This window comes from Hyla sarda, chromosome 2 (genome assembly GCF_029499605.1).
Source record: "Hyla sarda isolate aHylSar1 chromosome 2, aHylSar1.hap1, whole genome shotgun sequence".
NCBI lineage: Eukaryota > Metazoa > Chordata > Amphibia > Anura > Hylidae > Hyla > Hyla sarda.
The window spans coordinates 202,639,247-202,662,017 of record NC_079190.1 but is presented as its reverse complement, the minus strand read 5'-3'; the positions used below and the strand labels follow the sequence as shown (position 1 = coordinate 202,662,017).

The 22,771-nt window shown below is 40.6% G+C and overlaps 1 protein-coding gene across 2 annotated transcripts in view; it reads left to right on the top strand.

The window, feature by feature from the left end:
* Positions 1-22,771, top strand: part of DMD (dystrophin) — a 2,642,350-nt gene that overhangs the window by 440,945 nt on the left and 2,178,634 nt on the right. For both annotated transcript variants that reach the window (XM_056556147.1, XM_056556148.1), the window contains exons 4-5: positions 7,887-7,964; positions 19,634-19,726. In XM_056556147.1, the coding sequence (XP_056412122.1) occupies positions 7,887-7,964; positions 19,634-19,726 (171 nt within the window). The remainder of the gene's footprint in view (positions 1-7,886; positions 7,965-19,633; positions 19,727-22,771) is intronic.

Sequence of the window (22,771 nt, the reverse complement as noted above, 5' to 3'; positions counted from 1 at the left end):
TCAGATGTCAATATCCTCTTTTCAGAATGTAATTAAGAAATGACAGTCATCAGGAACAGTGGAAATTAAAGCAAGATCTGGAAGACCAACAAAAATATCAGACAGAACAGCTCGCAGGATTGTGAGAAAACAATTCAAAGCCCACGTTTCACTGCACAATCCCTCCAGAAAGATCTGGCAGACACTGGAGTTGTGGTACACTATTCCACTATAAAGAGATACTTGTACAAATATGGTCTTCATGGAAGAGTCATCAGAAGAAAACCTCTTTTACGTCCTCACCACAAAAATCAGCGTTTGAACTTTTCAAATGGACATATAGACAAGCCTGATGCATTTTGGAAACAAGTTCTGTGAACCGATGAGGTTAAAATTGAACTTTTTGGCCGGAATGAGCAAAGGTATGTTTGGAGAAGAAGGGGAACAGAATTAAATGAATAGAACCTCTGTCCAACTGTTAAGCATGGGGGTGGATCAATCATGCTTTGGGGTTGTATTGCAGCCAGTGGCACAGGGAACATCTCACGAGTAGAAGGAAAAATGAATTCAATAAAATTTCAGCAAATTTTGGATGCTAACTTGATGCCATCTGTGAAAAAGCTGAAGTTAAAGAGAGGATAGCTTCTACAAATGGATAATGATCCTAAACACACCTCGAAATCCACGGGAAATTACATCAAGATGTGTAAACTGAAGGTTTTGCCATTGCCTTCACAAAATCCTGACCTCAACATCATTGAAAATCTATGGATAGACCTTAAAAGAGCAGTGCGTGACAGACAGCCCAGAAATCTCAAAGAACTGGAAGACTTTTGTAAGGAAGAATGGGCAAAGATACCTCAAACAAGAATTGAAAGACTCTTGGCTGGCTACAAAAAGTGTTTACAAGCTGTGATACTTGCCAAAGGGGGCAGTACAAGAAATAAACTCTGCAGACACCATGTTTTTTTTTCTGTTATTTTGAAAGTGTAAATGATGGAAATAAAATCTGACTTTTGTTGACATATTATAAGAATGTCTAATCTGTAATTTGATGCCTTTTGGAGATTTTTCCATCTTTCCTTGGCTTCTTTATGCACATTAATACAATTTTTTTTACCTGGGGTGCCCAAACTTTTGATCCCCACTGTATGTACATCCAGCTACATGTACATTCAGATCATTTTCTACAAATGACTGTCCCAGGTTTTCTCCACCTAGTGGACATGATGAATGCAGATTATTTGTAACCTGATGTATAACTGGGTACAGTTTTTTAAATATAATAAAAAAATAAAATTAGAACTGGTTTACTTTATATGTATGGGTATTTTCAGAAAAATATCCTAAAAGTAATTTTTACTTTAAGATGTGTTGACACATACATTCATAGTTTCCAAGGGGTATCATGCTCAGAATGATGTAAATCTCATAATAGAAAAGCTAAGAAGAAGCTAAGAAGACACCCAGTGCTTTTCAGGATTAAAAGAATAGCTAGAAATGTATTTACTGACCAACTGACTCATTTTACAAGACTTGTTTCTAAAAAGTGTCAAAATACTGCTCATGAAAACAAAACAAGGACACTGGAGAAAATAATCACCATCTTCAAGTTTCTTATCAGCAAGTGAAATACGTGGCATTTTTTGGGAAAATGAATTTAATTCCAGAAACTCCAGACATCTTATTCAAATTTCAATGATAAAATTTTGTCTAAAAATGACATATTAAAATAATCCTTTGCCCATAAGAGGGCCATGCAAATTTGTATTTTATTCAGCAATCATATAGTTGACTCATTTTAATGCTTGCTATTTTGAGAACAAATGTTCCTAGTGAATGCCTTAAGCATTATACAATCAGACTGCCATTGTCCCAACTTTCATCAGTCCTATCATTGAAAAACACTTGCTCTGAAGCACAATGTCAGTTTTGATCTAAGGGCAAAGTGTCCCTGAATAATTCCACATTTCTACATTTAAAATCAAGACAAAAAGGGGTTTTTATTTGTTGTTTTATTTTTATATTTTTAATTTTTTTATTTTGCAAACACACACAAATGGAAGTCAATTAACCATGATTTTAAATTGCATTGAATTCAAGATGTTTTGTGTCATTGTTTAAGTTTTTTTTCAGATAGAAAAAACACAATTTGGACTATAATACCAACACTGTGATGGTGGTGCAAGCTACAAATGTAGGCCATGCGATTGTAAAAATATTTTCCTTTAATTTGATGAATGAAAAAAATCAGCCAGCTTCATACTAACATGCTATAGCCTAGCTGAAAAAAAAATCTGTGCGCTTAAAGGGGTACTCCGGTGGAATTTTTCTTTTTTTTCAAATTATCGGGTGCCAGAAAGGTAAACAGATGTGTAAATGACTTCTATATAAAAATATTAATCCTTCCAGTACTTATCAGCTGCTGTATACTACAGAAGAAGTTCTTTTCTGTTTGAATTTCTTTTCTGCCTGACCACAGTGCTCCCTGCTGTCACCTCTGTCCATGTCAGGAACTGTCCAGAGCAGGAGAGGTTTGCTATGGGGATTTTCTTCTGCTCTGGATAGTGCCTGACAAATGGGCAGAGAGAACTGTGGTCAGACAGAAAAGATATTCATAAAGAAAAAAATTTTCTGTGGAGCATACATCAGCTGATAAGTTCTGGAAGTATTAAGATTTGTATATAGAAGTCATTTACAAATCTATTTAAGTTTCTTGCACCAGTTGATTAAAAACATTTTCTTTCCCTCTGGAGTACTCCTTTAACTATCTATACAGAACATAAGTATGTCCACTTACCTACACCATTAAAATTCCAAAATTCTGCAATTTTTTATTTTGCCTTTATGTTTATGCCATTCATTTTACAGGATCATTAACGTTATATTTTATTTCATAGTTCAGACATTTCCACACACGATGACGCAAATTTTGTTTATCTATATTTTACATTGTTTTATTTGTAAAATAAAAAAAGAAATTATGTTTTTTTCATTGGGAAAGAGGCTTATTAACTTTAAAAAAATAATAATTTATTACTTTTTTTTTTTGTCCCCACAGCGGGCTATTTATGGCAATCTATTGATTTCTATTACTGTTCAGTGCTATGCATTGACATAGCACTGATCAGTAATATATGTGATATCTGCTCCAGAAGGCAGACCATACCATTGAATCGCAGCAGAATGGCCACAGCACGTAGGCAGAGCTATGGCTGCCATCTTGACTTATCAGACGCCTGCAATTGTGCTGCTGGTGGTCCGATAAGTCTCACAAAGCCGCTCTAATCCTTTAGATTTATCATGGCATCTAAAGGGTTAATGGCAGACATCAGCATCATCGCTAATGTCAACCATTATCCATGAGATATTGGCTGCTTGGCCTGATCACTGTGTCTGGAGATGTGCTGATAATGGAACCCTGCAATGTACATGTATGACACTAAGGGGGAGATTTATCAAAGCCTATGTAGAGAAAGAGTGGTGGAGTTGCCCATAGCAACCAATCAGATTGCTTCTTTCATAAAAAAAAAAAAACTCTGATAAATGAAAGAAGCAATCTGATTGGTTTCTATAGCCAACTGCACCACTCTTCCTCTACATAGGTTTTGATTAATCACCCCCTCTGTACCAAGTACCAGTGCACAGTGAGGTATGTGTTGACCATATGACCTCTAGGAGCTAAAACAATTATATATAATAAAATATATACGCATATTTATCATATTTATTTGCAGTTCCCTTGTTTCATAGTCATGGTAAAAAAGTAAGGTCAAGTAATTTTTATATATGTACTAAAACATTTTGTTAAGTCCTTCAGCATAGGAATTCAGTTCAATAGATGAGGTAAATAATAAGATTGTCTCTGACTTCTATAGTTATTCAGAAAACATTTTAAATAAAAAAATAAATATATAAATAAAAAGCTGTGAGAAATTTGCAAAGGAAAAACCGGCATATGCCGTTGTGTTTGTCTGATGGGCTGTCATGACAACTACATTTGTTGAATGAGCAGAAGATAAAAGTACTGAATTGGCTGATATATATATCTGTTTCTAACAATATGCTGGGTTGACTGAAAGAAAATCCATTTGTATATGTATGTTTAGAACTTGTACTGCTTTAGATTGTAAGAAACATGTTTGGTGCACACACTTAGTGTTAAGACATATTAAAATATTTTGGTAAATTTATCAAAACCTGTGCAGAGGAAAAGTTGCCCATAGCAACCAATCAGATCACTTCTTTTATTTTTCAGAGGAATTTTTAAAAAGTGAAGTGATTTGATTGGTTGTTATGGGCAACTGGTCAATATTGTCTCTGCACAGGTTTTGATAACTCTCCTCCCTATCTTTCTATCATCAATGCAATTTAGAAGCTGGCATGCACATATCTACTTTATTCTTATTACACAAATTACATACAATATTATAGCATTCTACCAAAATCCACATCAAGCTAATTCACATCCGAACTATTGGGTGACCACAATAGACACACATAACATATACATCTCTCAATGAAGCTTTGTGACATCATGTATTTTTTTTTCCAAGGCAGTCAACTTGTATCATACATCTAAAGAAATGTTAAATGTAAGACAGGGTTTCTGTTCACAAATTGACACTTCGGAATTTGTGAAGCAGAATTTTTGAACGGAAAATCTGCTTGGAAATTTCCGCCAGAATAATGGCATTGCTCTTCAGGCGGAAATACTCGCGGAACATATTGCAGTCTATTAGAGACTGCAGTGTCTGCGCAATCCTAGCGGTAAAAATGACATGTGTTCTTTATTCTTTGGGTCAATATGATTAAAATGATACTGATGATAACATACCGTATTTATCGGCGTATAACACGCACTTTTTAGACTAAAATTTTTTAGCGTGTTATATGCCGATAAGCCGCTGCAGTTCAATGATTTAAAGTGGGCGCTTTAAATCAATGAACTGCAGCGGCTTTGCAGGTGCAGAGACTGCCAACGCTGCCGGCTTCTCTGCCCCTGCCTGTCCTGGGGTCTAGAGCCCTGCTGCCGGCCCTTCTCTCCACCTGACTATCGGTGCCGGCATCGATAGCTAGGGGGAGAGTAGCGGTGCCGGCAGGGCTCTAGACCCCAGGAAAGGCAGGGGGAGAGAAGCGGGCAGCGACAGCCCCTCTCCCCCTGCCTTTCCTGGGGGTTTATCGGGGTATACACATGCACACACACGCACCCTCATTTTACCAAGGATATTTGGGTAAAAAACTTTTTTGGACCCAAATATCCTTGGTAAAATGAGGGTGCGTGTTATAGGCCGGTGCGTGGTATACCCCGATAAATACGGTACTTTTCTATTACTGTTGTGCTTAAAATAATTGCTAACTGTTTAACCAAATTAGTATGTTTAAAATCCCCCTATTTTGAAGAACTTTACTTCTTATTGATACCATATTTGCTTACATAAAACTTTTCATACTTTTTTTTAATACTTTTTGGAATAAAATGTTATAAAAAAGCAGCTATTTTGGACTTTGTTTTACGTTCACGCCATTCACCGTATGATATCATTAACATACCAAATATGGATATAAAAAAATGTTTACACTTTTTGGGGGTGAAATAGGGAAAATGGGACAGTTTAAGTTTTTATTGGAGGAGGTTTTTTTTATTTTTTTTATATTTTTTCCTTTTAATTTTACACTTTAATAGTCCCCATAGGGAACTATCTATAGCAATCATTCGATTACTAATACTGTTCAGTGCTATGCATAGGACATAGCACTGATCAGTATTATCGGTCATCTTCTGCTCTGGTCTGCTCGATCGCAGACCAGAGCAGAAGACCCATGGAAGGCAGTGGAGACAGGTGAGGGGAACTCCGGCTGCCATGCTGGATAATCGGATCGCTGTGGCAATGCTGCGGACGATCCGATCATCCATTTTCGTGTCCGCAATGCTCCAGATGCCGTGATCTGTATTGATCATGGCATCTGAGCGGTTAATGGTGGACATCCGCGCGATCGAGGATGTCCGCCAATACGGGCGGGTCCCTGGCTGCTATCAGCAGTCAGGACCTGCCGCGCATGATGCGAGCATCGCTCCGATGCTCGCGGTTATGCATAGGATGTAAATGTACTTCCTGGTGCGTTAAGTACCAGCTCACCAGGACGAACATTTACGTTCTGCGTCATTAAGGAGTTAAAGTTCCACAGAGAGAAACTCTGATCTGGGTCCTGCCACAGAAAGGAATATGGAGTATGTAAGTATTTTTACTCTATCCCACAAGTAAAGAAACAGGGACTCTCTCTTCCATAGTAATGATCAATGTAATGTACATGTCTTTTATAGCATATGCTCAGCACATAGTTTCCATGCTACCCTATCATGAGGCACCACGAAAACTATGTAGAAGTCAGGAACTCCTGTCATCTGTGATTTTGACAGGAATCTGTGCTCTTCCGTAGTAAAGAAAGATGCACTCTGCATTCCTGCTTACTGTAAAGCCCATGGAGGTAAGTAGCAATGCTGTGCATCACCACTTTACTCCCTACACTCGCTCTACACTTTGCCCACCGATTATAGAGCACAATCCAAATTGTTGTTATATGCAAAACAAATTATGTGCCCCAATTCGGTTGAAACCTCCTGAAATCTTTACATAATCATAATCACAAACCATCAAATAAAAATTGGGCTAAGGCTAGAGTTACATATATGCGACATCCGGTGTCCATTGTTTGTGATGCCTGGATGGGGAAACGCAGCAAGATGTGTTCCCCTGTTCGTTTAGGTCCAGTAGGTCAAATCATTGGGCATCCAAACTGAAATGTAGGATGATTGTGAACTGTCCCATTCAAATGAATGGGATCAGTTCTTGCTTAATTAATTTTTCCTCTGTTGAATTCTCTGCAGCGCCGTAGGAAAAAAAACTCACAACGATCATATATGTAAAGGAAGCCTAACTTATAATGCCTATGTCAATGTGCATGTCTCAATCTGTAGTCAAATATACAGTAAAACCCCCCAAAAATAGCACAGACAGAAAATATATCACATAATATACACAACATACACATTAAAATACTATTAAAAGAGAGATATTTACACAAAAACATGCCCAATATGTGCCTACTACATATAAGTTACCATCAGGTGTACAGTTTTAACAAATGGTCTGTATGCATAAAAGGCAGACATCAAAAAAATTAAAATTAACAATGTATCACATGTGTTATAACTGGATGGATATGCCAGGACACTTTTGAAACCCCAGATACAACTCCACACCTCCCACTGACTATGAAATGGCGCTTAACATAAGATAAACCTTAAAAATAGAGTCAGTGCAGAGCAACAATCAGACAGCAGAGAGGAAGGTAAGACACCTCCCCCCATCATCTCAGCTGATAAGGATGCCGCAGTTTTGCTGTGGCAGTCCCGATCAGCCCACTGAGCAAGCCGGGAACAGGATTAACCGCTATTAGACACCACAATCAACTTTGATCCCTGTGTCTAAAGGGTTAATGTCAGACATTAGCCCGATCAGTGAGGTCCGGGACTGGGACCCACCAGGTATGATGTGCGCTTAGCTGTTGGGCACGCATCATATAGTGGGAGCTCGCAGTCCATTTGCAGGAAGAGGTTAAAAATGAGCAGACTTGGACAACTTCTTTTATTCATTTTTTTTTATAACAGACTAGGTTCCAATCAAAGCAACTGTATACAAAAATAAAAATACAGCAAAACTATTGTACAAACATGTCCTTAAAAAAATTCTAATGGGGAAAAAGGTTTCTTGAAATCTAAATATTTTTGTGTGCTATATTATAAAAATATCAGTGTTGAAAATCAAATGTTATTTATTTACTTCTCATTCAAATATATAGTATTGTAATGAAAATTGTATTATGTGTTTTTTTTTTTCTTACAGGTAAAAGAAAAAGGTTCCACAAGGGTTCATGCTTTAAATAATGTCAACAAAGCACTTCAAATCTTGCAAAAAAACAAAGTAAGTAATTATTAAGTCTAACATTTAACATACAAATAAAATGTTTTCAGATTGCATGTGCCTCCCCAATAAAGTATTCCCCTCCCCTGCCTTTGTTTTTAGAATTGCAGCATTTTTTTTTACCTTATAAGAACTATATTACAAAGATAATAGAAATATGATATTCTCTTACTTAAGTACTAGAGATAAGTGAATTTCTGAAAAATTTGATTTGGTCGATTCAGCCTACAGAGAGCCTCAATAGGGGTGACACAGCCTGGAGTTGGCGGCAGCATATAATGGCTTAATGACACAGTCTAGAGGTGGCGAATGCATGAGGAAACCATATAGTGGCTGAATTACACAGCATGGAGGTGGCGGCAGCATGAGGAGACCATATAGTAGTTGAATGAAACAGCCCAGAGGTGGCGGAAGCGTGAGGAGACCATATAGTGGCTGAATGACACAGTATGGAGGCGGTGGCAGCATGAGGAAACCATATAGTGGCTGAATGACACAGTATGAAGGTGGTGGCAGCATGAGGAGACCATATAGAGGCTGAATGACACAGCGTGGAGGTGGTGGCAGCACGAGGAGACCATATGGTGGCTGAATGACACAGCCTGGAGATGGCGGCAGCATGAGGAGACCATATAGTGGCTGAATGACACAGACTGGAGTTGACGGCAGCATAAGGAGATCATATAGTGGCTGAATGACACAGCCTGGAGGTGGCATCAGCATGAGGAGAACATATGCTGGCAGAATGAGAAAGCTTGGAACTGGCATCATCATGAGGAGAACATATGGGGGCTGAATGACATAGCCTGGAGTTGGCGGCAGCATGATGAGACCATAAAGTGGCTTAATGACACAGCCTGGAGTTGGCAGCAGCATGAGGAGACCATATAGTGTCTGAAAGACATAACCTGGAGTTGATGGCAGCATGAGGAGACAACATAGAGGCTTAATGACACAGCCTGGAGTTGGCAGCAGCATGAGGAGACTATATAGTGGCTGAATGACACAGCCTGAAGGTGGCAGCAGCATGAGGAGAACATATGGTGGCAGAATGAGACAGCCTGAAGCTGGCATCAGAGGAGAACATATGGTGGCAAAATAAGACAGCCTGGAGGTGGCAGCAGCAGCATCAGGAATCCTGAAAGTGACCCGGTGACAGAGTGGTGCATGGGGTGGCAATACCAGTACCCAGTGACAAAGGTGGGTGAAAAAAGGAGAACTTGGCATCAGGCGGGTGGCAGGATCAGAATAGTAGCTGAGACAGATAGGCAGAAGAAAACGGTCTCTTTTGTAAAAGTGTTAGCGTGCACAAGTATATATTGAGGAAATGCATTCCGTAAATCTTAACTTTTCATAACATGCTTAGGATAAAATATACAAACCCATTTTTTATTTTATCAAACAAAAGGAAAGGTGTGCAAAAAACACCATGTGAGACCTACACCACCAAGTATTGATGTGATGCAAAGACCTCTAAAAGCTCTAAAAGCTGGAAGGGAAGAACGTATGGTCCATTGTAACTGGTGGGGGTAAAAACTTCTCCTGTAAGGCCCTACTCTCGCATTATTAATTCCCTTCTTGGCAAGTGTAACTCGCCCTAAAACGGGCGGCCCCACACAGGAACCTCTCCCTATTTTCACCTACAAACACTGGGAAATGGCAGTGTTTTTAGGTGGAAATAGGGAGAGGTTCCTGTGTGGGGCTGCCTTTTTTAGGGCGTGTAACACTTGCCAAGTAGGGAATTAATAATGCGAGAGTATGGCCTTACAGGGGAAGTTTTTACCCCCACTGGTTACAGTGGACCCTACGCTATTCCCTTCCACTTTTTAGAGGTCTTTGCATCACATCAATACTTGGTGTAAGTGGCACATGTTTTTTGCACAACTTTTCTTTTGTTTGATTAAAATAAAATAAAATGTTGGTTCCATTTAATTTTATCCTAAGCATATTATTAAAAGTTAAGTTTTATGTAATGCGTATCCTCAATACTTACTTTTGGTCTGATGCAGAGGAATGTCTGTAACTGGGAAGCAGCACCTTAAAGGGGTACTCCGCCCCTAGACATCTTATCTCCTATCCAAAGGATAGGGGATAAGATGTCAGATCGCCGCGGTCCCGCTGCTTGGGAGCCCCGGGATCCCCGCTGCGGCACCCCGCTATCATTACAGCACAGAGCGAGTTCACTCTGTGCGTAATGATGGGCGATACAGGGGACGGAGCGGCGTGACATCATGGCTCCGCCCCTCGTGACATCACGGCCCGTCCCCTCAATGCAAGTCTATGGAAGGGGGCGTGCCGACCGCCACGCCCCCTCCCACAGACTTGTATTGAAAGGGGCGGGCCGTGACATCACAAGGGGCGGAGCCGTGACATAATGAGGCTCTGGCCCCTGTATTGCCCGTCATTACGTGCAGAGCAAACTCGCTCTGTGCTGTAATGATAGCGCAGTGCTGCCACGGGGATCCAGGGGCTCCCCAGCAGCGGGACCGCGGCGATCTGACATCTTATCCCCTATACTTAGGATAGGGGATAAGATGTCTAGGGGCGGAGTACCCCTTAAAGTGTTTGTGTGGCACCATGGTCAATCTACTCTGATGCATCAGGCATTGGAAGGTGGAAATCCTGGCTGATCCATGCCGCACTAAACACCTGCTCTGATGGCACACTACAGGACAGCTTTTTCTGGACAAACTCTGCTAGTTGCGGCCACAAATCAAGTGTGCCTGCCCAGAAGTCCAGCTGATCTTCAAGGTGTGTTGGCATGATCATGTCAAGGTATGCCACCACCTGCTGGTTCAGGTCCTGCTCCATGTCTACCTGCTGCTGATGAGTTGCTTCACTATGCGGGTGAAGAAAGCTACTCATCAGCGACTGTAGACTCAGGCTGCTGGTACTGCTCCTTCCACCCCACCCCTACCTAGCAGCCATGGCAGTGGAAGGTGAGCGCAGAGCCCCCCCCCCCCCCCGAATCAGACCCGCGAGAGCATGGACAACGGCACAGATGGACATAGGCCAACTGACTCCCTAGGATGTCTCTGTAGTAGGTAAGTTTGTCCTCCTTCTCAGTGGATGTAAAAAAAGGCCCCCATTTTGTGCTGGTAGCGAAGGTCCAATAAGGTGGAGAGCCACAAGTCATGCCGCTGCCGAATGGTGACAATTAGGTGGTCACTACACAAGCAAGTGAGCATGCATCGTGACATTTGTGGAAGTGACTCGAGGAACTCCATGCCTCCATCTCCACTGCATACTGCCACGGTGTGTCTGGGTCTTCTGTCTCGCCTCCTTCATAACCCTCTAGCTTCTCTAGCTGCTCTCCTCCTCTCCTGTCAGATGACTAGAAAAAACACCCATCTTGCAAAACCGTGCTCCACTGTGCCCCTCCCACCCTCCTCCTCCAGTTCAGCCCCCTCATGTGGCCTTGAGATGTAGAAACCATGTCTCCAGTGCCCTGACCAACCATTGTTTCCAACACGTGTTGTAGTAGATGAAGCAGTGGAATGACGTTCATCCCATAATCCTGGTGACTGATTAATAAGGTGGCTTCCTCAAAGGGCCTGATCAAACGGCTGGTGTCATGTATGTGCTGCCACTGGTTGACATTGAAGTTACACAGGGGAGTACCCCTATCCGCTTGGATCATCAAGAAATCGGTGATGGCTTTTCTCTGTTCATATAGTCAGTCCAGCAAATGGAGGGGGGAATTCCAACTTGTGGAAATGTCACAAATCAGACTATGTTGGGGGATGTCATTCTGACGCTGCTGCTCAAGGAGGGTGGGCATTGCGGTGTACGAGTGGCAGAAGTGCATGCAAAGTTTCCTTCCCATTGTTAGGATGTAGATTAGGGGAACAATTCATGAACCTCTTGACCACCAGATTGAACACATGTGCCATGCTTGTCGTAGCGCAGACAACATGTTCTTCCCATTGTCTGTCCCCATGGTTCCCACTTCCAGTTTTCGTGGCGTAAGCCATGATTCGATTTCTTGATGAATGACTTTTAGCAGTTCCTCCCCTGAGTGACTCTGTTTCCCAAGAGAAACCTTCTAAAGAACAGCATGACACCGCCATGCCCTGCACACATGGTATGCTGGAGGGACACTGAGACTTATCCGTGCAGTGGAGGCTGAAGAAACGGTGGAGGATGAGGAAGCGGAGTCGCACACTGTCACATGAACAATAGCCTGAAAGTGTAGAGGCGGATGCGGATGCAACGTGACCGGTCCAAGTTGCTGTTCTGGCTGTGCAGGAACCATATTTACCCAATGGGCCGTAAAGGACATGTATTGTCCCTGACCGTAGTTACAGCTCCACACATCAGTGCTGCCATGCACTTTGGTACACACCGACAGGCTCGAGGGTTGGCCCACCTTCTGTTCCACAAAATTGTGCAGGGCTGGTACTGCCTTCTTCGCAAAGAAATGACGGCTTGGGACTCTTCACCTTGGCTCGGCACAAGCCCTCAGTTCTCTGAAAGATGCAGAGTCCACCACTTGAAAAGGGAGGGGCTGCAGCAACAGCGACTTGGACAGGAGAACATTCAGCTTCTGCACCATTGGATGAGTGGGCACATATTGTTATCTCTTGGATATGGCTTCGCTGATGGATTGCTGGCGGAATGACTGACTCAAAGTAGGAGGAGCAGGAGCATCTGGAGTGACAGAAGGTGGGTATGACACATAGCTGAAAGAGGGAGCGGCGTGCCACTTGGTGATGCAGCAGGCTGGACCCCCACATCGGAGCAACAATTCTCCAAGGCCGCTTTATGGTGACGTTGCATATGTTGATGCAGGGCCGTGGTGCCAACATTGGGACCCTGGCCACTTTTCACCTTCTGCCGACACATCTTGTATGTGGCTATGTTAACCTCCTTCGGATGCTTGATGAAAAACTGCCACACTGCCGAGAAGCTGATTTTCCCACCAACAGTCTGCACTGATTGACTGCTACTGCCACCGACTCCTGGAACCCCTGTTTCACTACCTCCTGGGAAGGTAGGCCACTGCGAACCATGTGGTCTACCCAAGACATGTTTGGCTCCAGACTTTCCAATTCTGCCACCATGCTAACTTTTGTGTCTGCACGTCACTGATGTCCTCCTCAGGTTCCTCAACAGTGTCTGCTTCAGGAGCCTGGACACTCGCAACACCACCTCCTGCGCCACTCTCCTCATCATTAATTGCCCGCCTTGCAGGGGAAGCGGCAGATGTCTCCTCCACTTCTTGGCTGGGCAATAGCTGCTGACTGTCTTCTAGATCGTCCTCACTAAATAGTGGAGCTGAAAGCACAACATAAGATACTTCTGTGGGGAAGGAAACAGCATAGGACAGAGGCAATGGGAGGCCATGCCAACTGAGAGTTGTGTCTGAGGAACTCACCGACTGTTGACTGGAGGTGTGAGATGTCACTTGTGATGAAGTGCCGTGTTAACCAATCGATGATGGCAGATGGGTTGCTGGTCGAGACACGCCCGCTAGCTTATACCGGGAGCTCAGGCCTCTTGCTGCGACTCCTGCTGCCACTCGCCCCTAGTCTGCTGCGACCTCTGCCTTATGAATTTAGGCCTCTGCCACTCCTCTGTGCACGTCCAGGCACTTCTCTGCCTGACATACTTTGTGCCTATTTGAGGGGAGTACAATACGCTCCACTACGCTTAACCCCTTAAGGACCGGGGTTTTTCCCGTTTTTGCATTTTCGTTTTTTGCTCCTTGCCTTTAAAAAATCATAACTCTTTCAATTTTGCACCTAAAAATCCATATGATGGCTTATTTTTTGCACCACCAATTCTACTTTGTAATGACGTCAGTCATTGTGCCCAAAAATCTACGGTGAAACGGGAAAAAAAATCATTGTGAGACAAAATTGAAAAAAAAAACGCCATTTTGTAACTTTTGGGGGCTTCCGTTTCTACGTAGTACATTTTTCGGTAAAAATGACACCTTACCTTTATTCTGTAGGTCCATATGATTAAAATGATACCCTACTTATACAGGTTTGAATTTGTCGCACTTCTGGAAAAAATCATAACTTCATGCAGAAAAATTTATACGTTTAAAATTGTCATCTTCTGACCCCTATAACTTTTTTATTTTTCCGTGTATGGGGCGGTATGAGGGCTCATTTTTTGCGCCGTGATCTGAAGTTTTTAACGGTACCATTTTTGCATTGATAGGACTTATTGATCGCTTTTTATTCATTTTTTCATGATATAAAAAGTGACCAAAAATGCACTATTTTGGACTTTGGAATTTTTTTGCGCGCACGCCATTGACCGTGCGGTTTAATTAACGATATATTTTTATAATTCGGACATTTCCGCACCCGGCGATACCATTTATGTTTATTTTTATTTTTATTTACACTGTGTTTTTTCTTTTATGGGAAAAGGGGGGTGATTCAAACTTTTAATAGGGAAGGGGTTAAATGATGTTTATTCACTTTTTTTTTGCACTTTTTTTTTGCAGTGTTATAGGTCCCATAGGGACCTATAACAATGCACACACTGATCTTTTACATTGATCACTGGTTTCTCATAAGAAACCAGTGATCGATGATTCTGCCGCATGACTGCTCATGCCTGGATCTCAGGCACTGAGCTGTCATTCGGCGATCGGACAGCGAGGAGGCAGGTAGGGGCCCTCCCGCTGTCCTGTCAGCTGTTCGGGATGCCGCGATTTCACCGCGGCTATCCCGAACAGCCCACTGAGCTAGCCGGCATGCTTTCGGTTTCACTTTAGACGCGGCGTTCAACTTTGAACGCCGCGTCTAAAGGGTTAATAGCGCGCGGCACAGCGATCAATGCCGCGCGCTATTAGCCACGGGTCCCGGCCGTTGTTAGAGGCCGGGCCCGAACCGCTATGACGCGGGGCCACGCCGTGGCCCCGCGTTATAGATCGGGAGTGGACACATGACGTTCCAGTACGTCATGTGTCCTTAAGGGGTTAAAACAGTATATGTGTACAACACCAGCCAGTGTGTACTTTTAGCTGGCCTTTGACAGTATCTAGGTCCTTAAGACTTTAACAGGAACAAGACAGTACACCACTTAGATGTACTTATGGGGTATGCATTTATGAGGGGAAGACAATGCGCTCCAGTACACTTAAAACAGAATTTGTGTACAACACCAGCCAGTGTGTACTTTTGGCTGGCCTTTCACAGTATCTAGGCCCTTAAGACTTAAACAGGAGCAAAATAGTACACCACTTAGATGTACGTATGTGGTATGCACTTAAGAGGGGAGGAAAATGAGCTCCAGTACGCTTAAAAAAAATATTTGTGTACAACACCAGCAGTACACACCAGTGCTGCAGCACACTGTCGCTGTGTACTACACCCAAAATGGCACTCTCTCTCAATCTCACTCCCTTCCCTATAAGTGCTTCTAGGCAGGATTTGCACTTGAGGTGAATCGTTGCTGTTCTGTGCAACACACTGTGCAACACACTGCTCTCTGCCCCTTTCTGTAATAGAACGCTGTAGTGACTGGGAGGTGAATCACTTTAAAATGCTTTTCTGTGCAACACACACTGCTCTCTGTCCCTCTCTCTGTGTAAAAGAACGCTGATGTGACTAGGAGGTGAATCGCTGCTGGAAAATGCTTTTCTGTTCAACACGCAGTGCTGTCTATCCCTCTCTATTTCTCTGCAATAAAAGGCTGAAGTGACTGGCTGCAAGATGGCTGCCGATTATATAAGGCTGTGACATCACAGGGGTGGCTGGCTGCTGATAGGCTGCATCCTGCATGTGATTCAGGGTCATCCCGCCTACCCTTTTTCCCTCCCTCACATGTGGATTCACCATTTTAGATGCCCTGGAGCCTGGACCACCCTAAATGGAGTTTAATGAAGTGATTTGCGCAATCAAATCGAGGCAATATTCACATTCATTGCAAATCAATTTTTTCCTGAAATTCCTAACGAATTCTGATTCATCAGATTCGATTCGCTCATCCCTAATAGGTACCAGTAAAGGGTAGAACAAGTATCCTTCTTGTGATTGGAATGTGTTTCTTTCTACAGTGATAGGAAGAGCTGCAATCGCAGAGATGTCCCATAACTGAGTTTTTATGGGAAAAAATAAATGGCCATTTCTCCTAATCCTTGTCATAATAATTTTGGAAGTAATCTTATTATTATTGACAACTTGTTAATAGCTTTTAGAACTGGTGAGTCAAATAGTTATAATAACCTGTTAGGATGGACTAGCCTTTTTAGTTAATTATTTCAGACACTAAAATGTGACAGTAAAGAGCATACAGTATTCCCTATGCCTCTCCGGCCCAAAAACTTAACTGCTATATGACATTCTTTGCATTGGGGTAAATGCACTTTATGATATGCCCCTGGGATGCTGCATTACAACAGTATGAAACCAGCCCAAAATTATTTTCTTAACTATTAAAATGTATGTGTTTTAAAATACTATTAACAATACCAATATCCCTGAAGGTTGGAAGTTTCTACTTAATACATAATTTATTTTTATTTATTTTTAAGTTCAGTAGAAAGTACAAATCAACCCCTTAAAGTGGTACTCCAAAGGATAGGGGATAAGATGTCTAATCACGGGGGCCTGGCCTCTGGGCTGGCAGCAGCATCTGGAACATGGAAGCTTGGAGCTACTGCGTTCGTGATGTCACGCCACACCCCTATGTCTATGGCAGGGAGCATGATGGCTAGTATGTAGCTGTCATGCCTCCTCCCATAAATAAGAATGGAGGGGGCGTGGCGGCCATGTTAGACAGTCATTGGTCACGGAGCAGAGTTTGCTCTGTGCACCAAATGACAGGGGTGCCGCAGCGGATATCGCAGGGGCTCCCAGTGGCGGGACCCCTGTGATTAGACATCTTATCCCCTTTCCAAAGGTATTTTCAGCAGAGTGCCCCTTTAAGGACACAGCCTGTTTTAGCCTTAAAGGGATACTCCGGTGGAAACCAACGTTTTTAAATCAACAGGTGCAGAAAGTTAGACATATTTGTAAATTACTTAAAATGTAAAGCCTTCCAGTACTTATCAGTTGCTGTATACTACAGAGAAAGTTGTGATATACTGTCCAGTATGACCACAGTGCTCTCTGCTGAAAAATATGGCCAGCATTTATCATTGTAGGTGTAAGTGAAGCATTTTTCTACACTTTTTTTTGTGTGCTGGTAATGTGTAGGAGCACCAAATTTATTAAATGATCACAAAGCATTTGATACATTTTGTGCAGGTCACATTTTCTGAAATTTCTCTCTTCATATACACCAGAATGCTAAGCTAAGTCTGGGCTGGTGTAGTTTTAGAGACTTTTCAGTGGCGTTTTGCCTTTTTTGTGCCTTTTCACAAAAAGGTGCGGTTCATAAAACCCTTCCATATCATGTGTATTGCCAAAATCAGTGGATTGCAACTCAAAATCAGCAGAAATTTGTAAACCTAAAGGCGCAAATAAACCTCTTATTATTTTTTCCCTACATTTTTTCTTTTTTTTCACTTTAGTAGTGGCTTTTTCTGCTCCATGTAAGAGCTGGAGTAAATTTGGTATTTTTTTTTATGCAGCTTTTTTGCGACTTTCGCACTTGATAAATCTCTGACCACTGCCTTGGTAAGCAAGTTTCTTTTTTCTTTTTTGCTTAGGGCACTGCACAATCAAAAATTCACACAAAAAATTGAGTAGTCGCACATGCGATTTTTTTGCGACAATTTTAAGCACGAAAAAAACCTGCTAAATGCTTTCATAAATGCCTTCCACTGTGCGTGATAATTTGGAACAGTGCATTGTAAGTTTTTTATGTTTAATAGAAATACTGTTAACATTAGGAGGTTTTCTCAATAAAATTTTTATTGTACTCTAATAGTTGATAACATGAGAATTATGCTGACTGTTATTTACATCATATATTTCGATAAATGAAAAAAATATAATTTGCATAATAATTTGGAAAAGGGTGTAGGAGGAATCCAGTGAGCAAATTGCCTAAGAGGCAATGGAGTGAGAGACCATTATCACCAGCACAGGCTAAGGATGGTGTGAGAGACCTCAAATTGTGATAAATGGATTTCTCACTGACCATATATCTACTACACACAATAAAGCTGGGAATAACAGTGAGGCAATTGACCAGCTAACAAAAGAGAGTTCACTGATAGTTTTAACCTATTATTTGTGTTCCTTTTTTCTTTTGTTTAGATTTTACTGTATACCAATAAAAGTAATATTTTAGTGGGACCCTAGAAACAGGGTTTTTTTTCCCCTGAGGGGAGTTCACCCTCCAAAGGGTTATTGTAAATGGTATTATTAAGTAGACATGAGGAGCTTGGCACACAGGGAGCTCTTCTCTACAGCCTAACGGCTCTCCTCTGCATGAGCAATAGCCACAGCTCCATTTTGCAGCATAGTAGACCCAGCAAAGGAGAAGGAGGTGTGACAATAAAGAAGTCTACGTGCACATATTTTCATAACACTGGGTATCACTATGTAAGGGGTTAGGAAACTCCTCCTGTGTTCCAAGCTCCTTACTACCATATGCAGACAATCAGGGATTACAATGGCTGCTTTATCTATATGGATAAGCTTTTTGGTGGCTCTGACATTACCCCTTTACTGCATTCTGATTGACTGTGAGAGCTATTTAAAAATACAATATAGGATTCCATAAGGCCATGAGATCCTTCCTCTTTCTACCATATGGCTGATGTTATTTTAGCAGGTTCTCCAGATCCAAACTGCCAGAATTTCAAGTTCTAGCCGAATCAAAATTTTTTTAAAATTCTGACCAAACTCAGGTTTTATGAGTTTTTTTCTCTTATTTCTAATGCTGTATACTCTAAGTGTAGATCACATTAATGGTGGGAACATAATCTAAAAACGTTCTTGTATCTTTGAATCATTGATTAAAAACATTTTGGCTTACTTCAATGCTGCTTTTCAGAGGGCTGATGGAATAAATAAGTCATCACTTTCACTGTACTGTAAACTTTAGATATTGTGATGTAATAAATAACCTTGTAGAACATTCAGTAGGTTTTTCTAAATCTATCAACTTTCACCTCAAGGATAAATTCAAATGAATGAGATTGTTTGCTAAGAAAAGTTGCTGTTTCCTAAGATAGCACAAAAAAAATTGAAGGTTTAGTGGTTTGATGCATTGCACTACTTGAGAACTTTACTAAGATACTGCTGTAGATTTCTAAATAATATTGTATATTGATTTATAAGTTCCGAAAAAAAAATATTTTTCAGCTTGGGTTGCATAAAATATATTCATAATCCTTGTGACCATATGAAATTCTTACAGGTGAACTCTGGTACTTATAACTCTGGTACTCGGGTACCAAATTATCCCCAATCTACAGAGTAATACGATAATTTTGGTTGTTATACTGTGCAAAGGGATGTTGACTGTTCACTTGACTGTTCACTATCTATTGGTATTGAGCAGCCTTACCTTAGGCCTGACACCTTGTTGCAAGTACTTTATCTGCCTCTGACTGTTTGACTATGTTTTTTGTCTTCTACCTTGGAAGAATTGTCTCCTGTCTATCCATGCATCCTACTGTTGTTAATGCAGTCTAATCTGAGGCTAGAAATGTATGTAACCTATAAAATCACATCTTAATTATTTTGTGGCTAAACAGCTTACTTGTTTGTATAGTATTCATTTTGTCCTTTTTTCATTATTGTACATAGGTTGATTTGGTAAACATTGGCAGCGCAGACATAGTGGATGGGAATCACAAGCTGACCCTTGGATTGATTTGGAGTATCATCCTCCATTGGCAGGTGGGTTTTCCTTTTATTGTTTTACAATTGTTTGTAAAGTAACACTGTATAAAACAGCAACAAATTGATGGTATATGTTCAGAAAACTACTAACTATACTAACATATTTTCATGGAATATCAACCTCAGTTACTGTTATAGGGACAAGGGGCATAAATAGCATTCATTGGAATCCGAGGCAAAATAATATGGCCCCCCACCACCTATTCACAGAAAACTGAAACAGTAGCATAAGTAGTATGATATGACATTATATAAAAAAAATCCTACATAGCATAAAGTCCTCAATGTGTTATTCCTTAGAAGAAAGTGCAATGCTCTTGCCCCTAAATGGACCCATAGCATTTGATATGGCTGCTGGCTGCTACAACTATAGTTAAGCCCATAATAAGGAAAAAAAAATCTATTATGAGTGTTCTTGATCTCTTTAGACCAATCAGCTAAAATCTAATACATTTTCCAATAGAGTAGATTTGAGAACCAGTTGTTAACCAAGTAAAGAGAGAAATTACTTTATAATTCTGATATACTTTAACTCAGTTTTATGTACTGGATATTGGTATGTTTAAATAATGCCTCATTTGTTGTCCATATATAAAATAAACAAATAAAAATCCTGTGTTTTTGGGGAGGTTGCACATTTTGTTTTTGATTCAGTTTTCTTGAGCCAAAGCCAGAAGTGGGTTTCAAGGAAAAAGAAAACACGGACATGTACATCCGTTTTCTGCTGAAACCACTTTTGGCCACTTTTGGTTTTGACCAAACCTGCATTAAGGAGGACAGCACCAGTGTATGGTGTGCCGTGCTCACGGATCATTTAAATCCAATGGAAGAAGAAATCCTGGCACCAGCGACTAAGATGCAAATAAAGGATTTATTGATAATACAACATGTATTATTACACGTTACAAGAAACATCGGCAAATGTAGCCTTTCTCAATCGATTGAGAAAGGCTACATTTGCTGAAATGCGTCTTGTAACGTGTAATAATACATGTATTATCAATAAATCCTTTATTTGCATCTTAGTCGCTGGTGCCGGGATTTCTTCTTCTTCCAAACCTGCATTAAAAACTGTGAATAAAAGCTGTGTGTGAAACTCTCGGTAAAGGAAGTTGTGGTCTTTTAATTTAGTAGAATATTTTTATTGTGCACAATAACTTATGGCTAACATCAACAGAATACTTTACCTGAGAAATGCTATACATAGCAGGTAAATAGTCTACTTTATATTACTTTAATTTTCAAATATATATGCTTGCTTCAAAATTATATCTTATTTTACTCCTATTTAATGTATGTTGCAAGGGAAGTGTGAGAAAATGATGTTGCCAGCAAATTAGATGCAGACATAATGAACATCTTTTAATGTCGGTGTATGGTAATCAGCATGAAGTAAAATTCCAACTTCCAACAACATTTCATACCGGAGAAGTAAATAAAAATCTTTAGCAACTTTGTTTTTGTATTGAGTTCAGTGTATAGTATGTTATGCTGTTCATTAATATGCTTAGCTGCTTTTATATACTGCTAGTTGTAGGGCTGCCCCCTTTCATCTTTTATTTTATCCTTAATATTAAACCCCTTGGCTGAAATATTTAGAATTGACTGGATTATACATGATATCCAAATCCAAAGAACAATGATACCATGATGGTTTTTTAGCAGTGACCGATCCCTGTCCCTCCCTAATCCATGTGCATGTTTTGTTTTGACAGCTTATAAACTCTTAGCAATCTCTCTTAGCTACATAAGGTATTTATATGAAATGGTTCACCAACTTTAAGGAGTTCATACAAGTGCTGAGCACTCATTGACTGCTTTCCTTTCTCTCTGTGGTCCAAATCATTGAAAATTGGTACAATTTAGGTAGGGAGACTATGTCATTTGAAGCAGTATTCCATCACTCTCTTTTTTGGTTAACTAGCCCATACATAGCCTGGAGGCATATTTAAGTCATTGTTCTGTTGAAAAATAAATGATGGTCAAAACGCAGCTCAATTTTACACCGTGTGAACTCAGCCTTACATGGGGAGATTTATCAAAACCTGAAGCAATCTGATTGGTTGCTATGGGCAATTGGACAACTTTTCCTCTGCACAGGTTTTGATAAATCTTCTTCATAGTTTTTCTTTCTTCCCCTTATTATTTATGGTGATTGATATATGGCATAAGGAATGGTACCATTTTTTTTCTGAATTTACCCCAAAATAAAAGTAAATACAAACACGTACATGTATTGGGGAAAAAAAACCACTGTCATTCTATGCCAAAAAAGCCCTTACACGCTTATATTACAAACATTGGCATTAAGCTTAAGGCAGAAGGACATAGCATTTTTACTCTGTTTTCTATTATTCTTCATGTGTGAACATCAGGTGTTTTTCTTAGTGTCATTTGTGGATTATTGGTGTATCGTATACTGGTTAGAGGAAAGTCATTAAACATAAAAGGGCCTGCTGTGACGGTATTGCCCAAGAGGCCACATGAACCTAGGCCTAGCAGCTTGGCCCCAAGCACATAACAGCTGAGATTGCTAAATGTACTGCTCTCTGCTAACAGGAAAGCAACAGAATCTCTGACTCACATTGTCACTTGAAATTTGTCTCTTTCGGAACCGAACAGCTTTGCATTAAGAATTTTGTTACACAGTTCAGTTAGGTGTCATCCTGGTCCCTTACTGCATATTTGCAGTAAACTGTACTTTGTTATGTGTTATTGCTGTAGCTTTTTTATGCTATATTTTTTTTATAAAACACTAAAGTAAACCTAAACTATCCTAACAGTATATCCTTTTTAAAATACCCAAATATGTTGGGTAGGTATATGTATAACTAGTTTATTATATAATTTCCTATTTAATCTAGTTCCCATAAAGTAGATGTTTTCTAGAAGATCCCTGAATCACTGTACAAACGGCCACAGTTTCTGAACTTATCCTATTAATCTTTAGGATTCAGTAGTAGGGCACTCCCGTAAATTTCATCCCGACAGCAGATTAATGTGTGTCTCCAAGCTTACTATTTTAATATATGTCAAACTCTT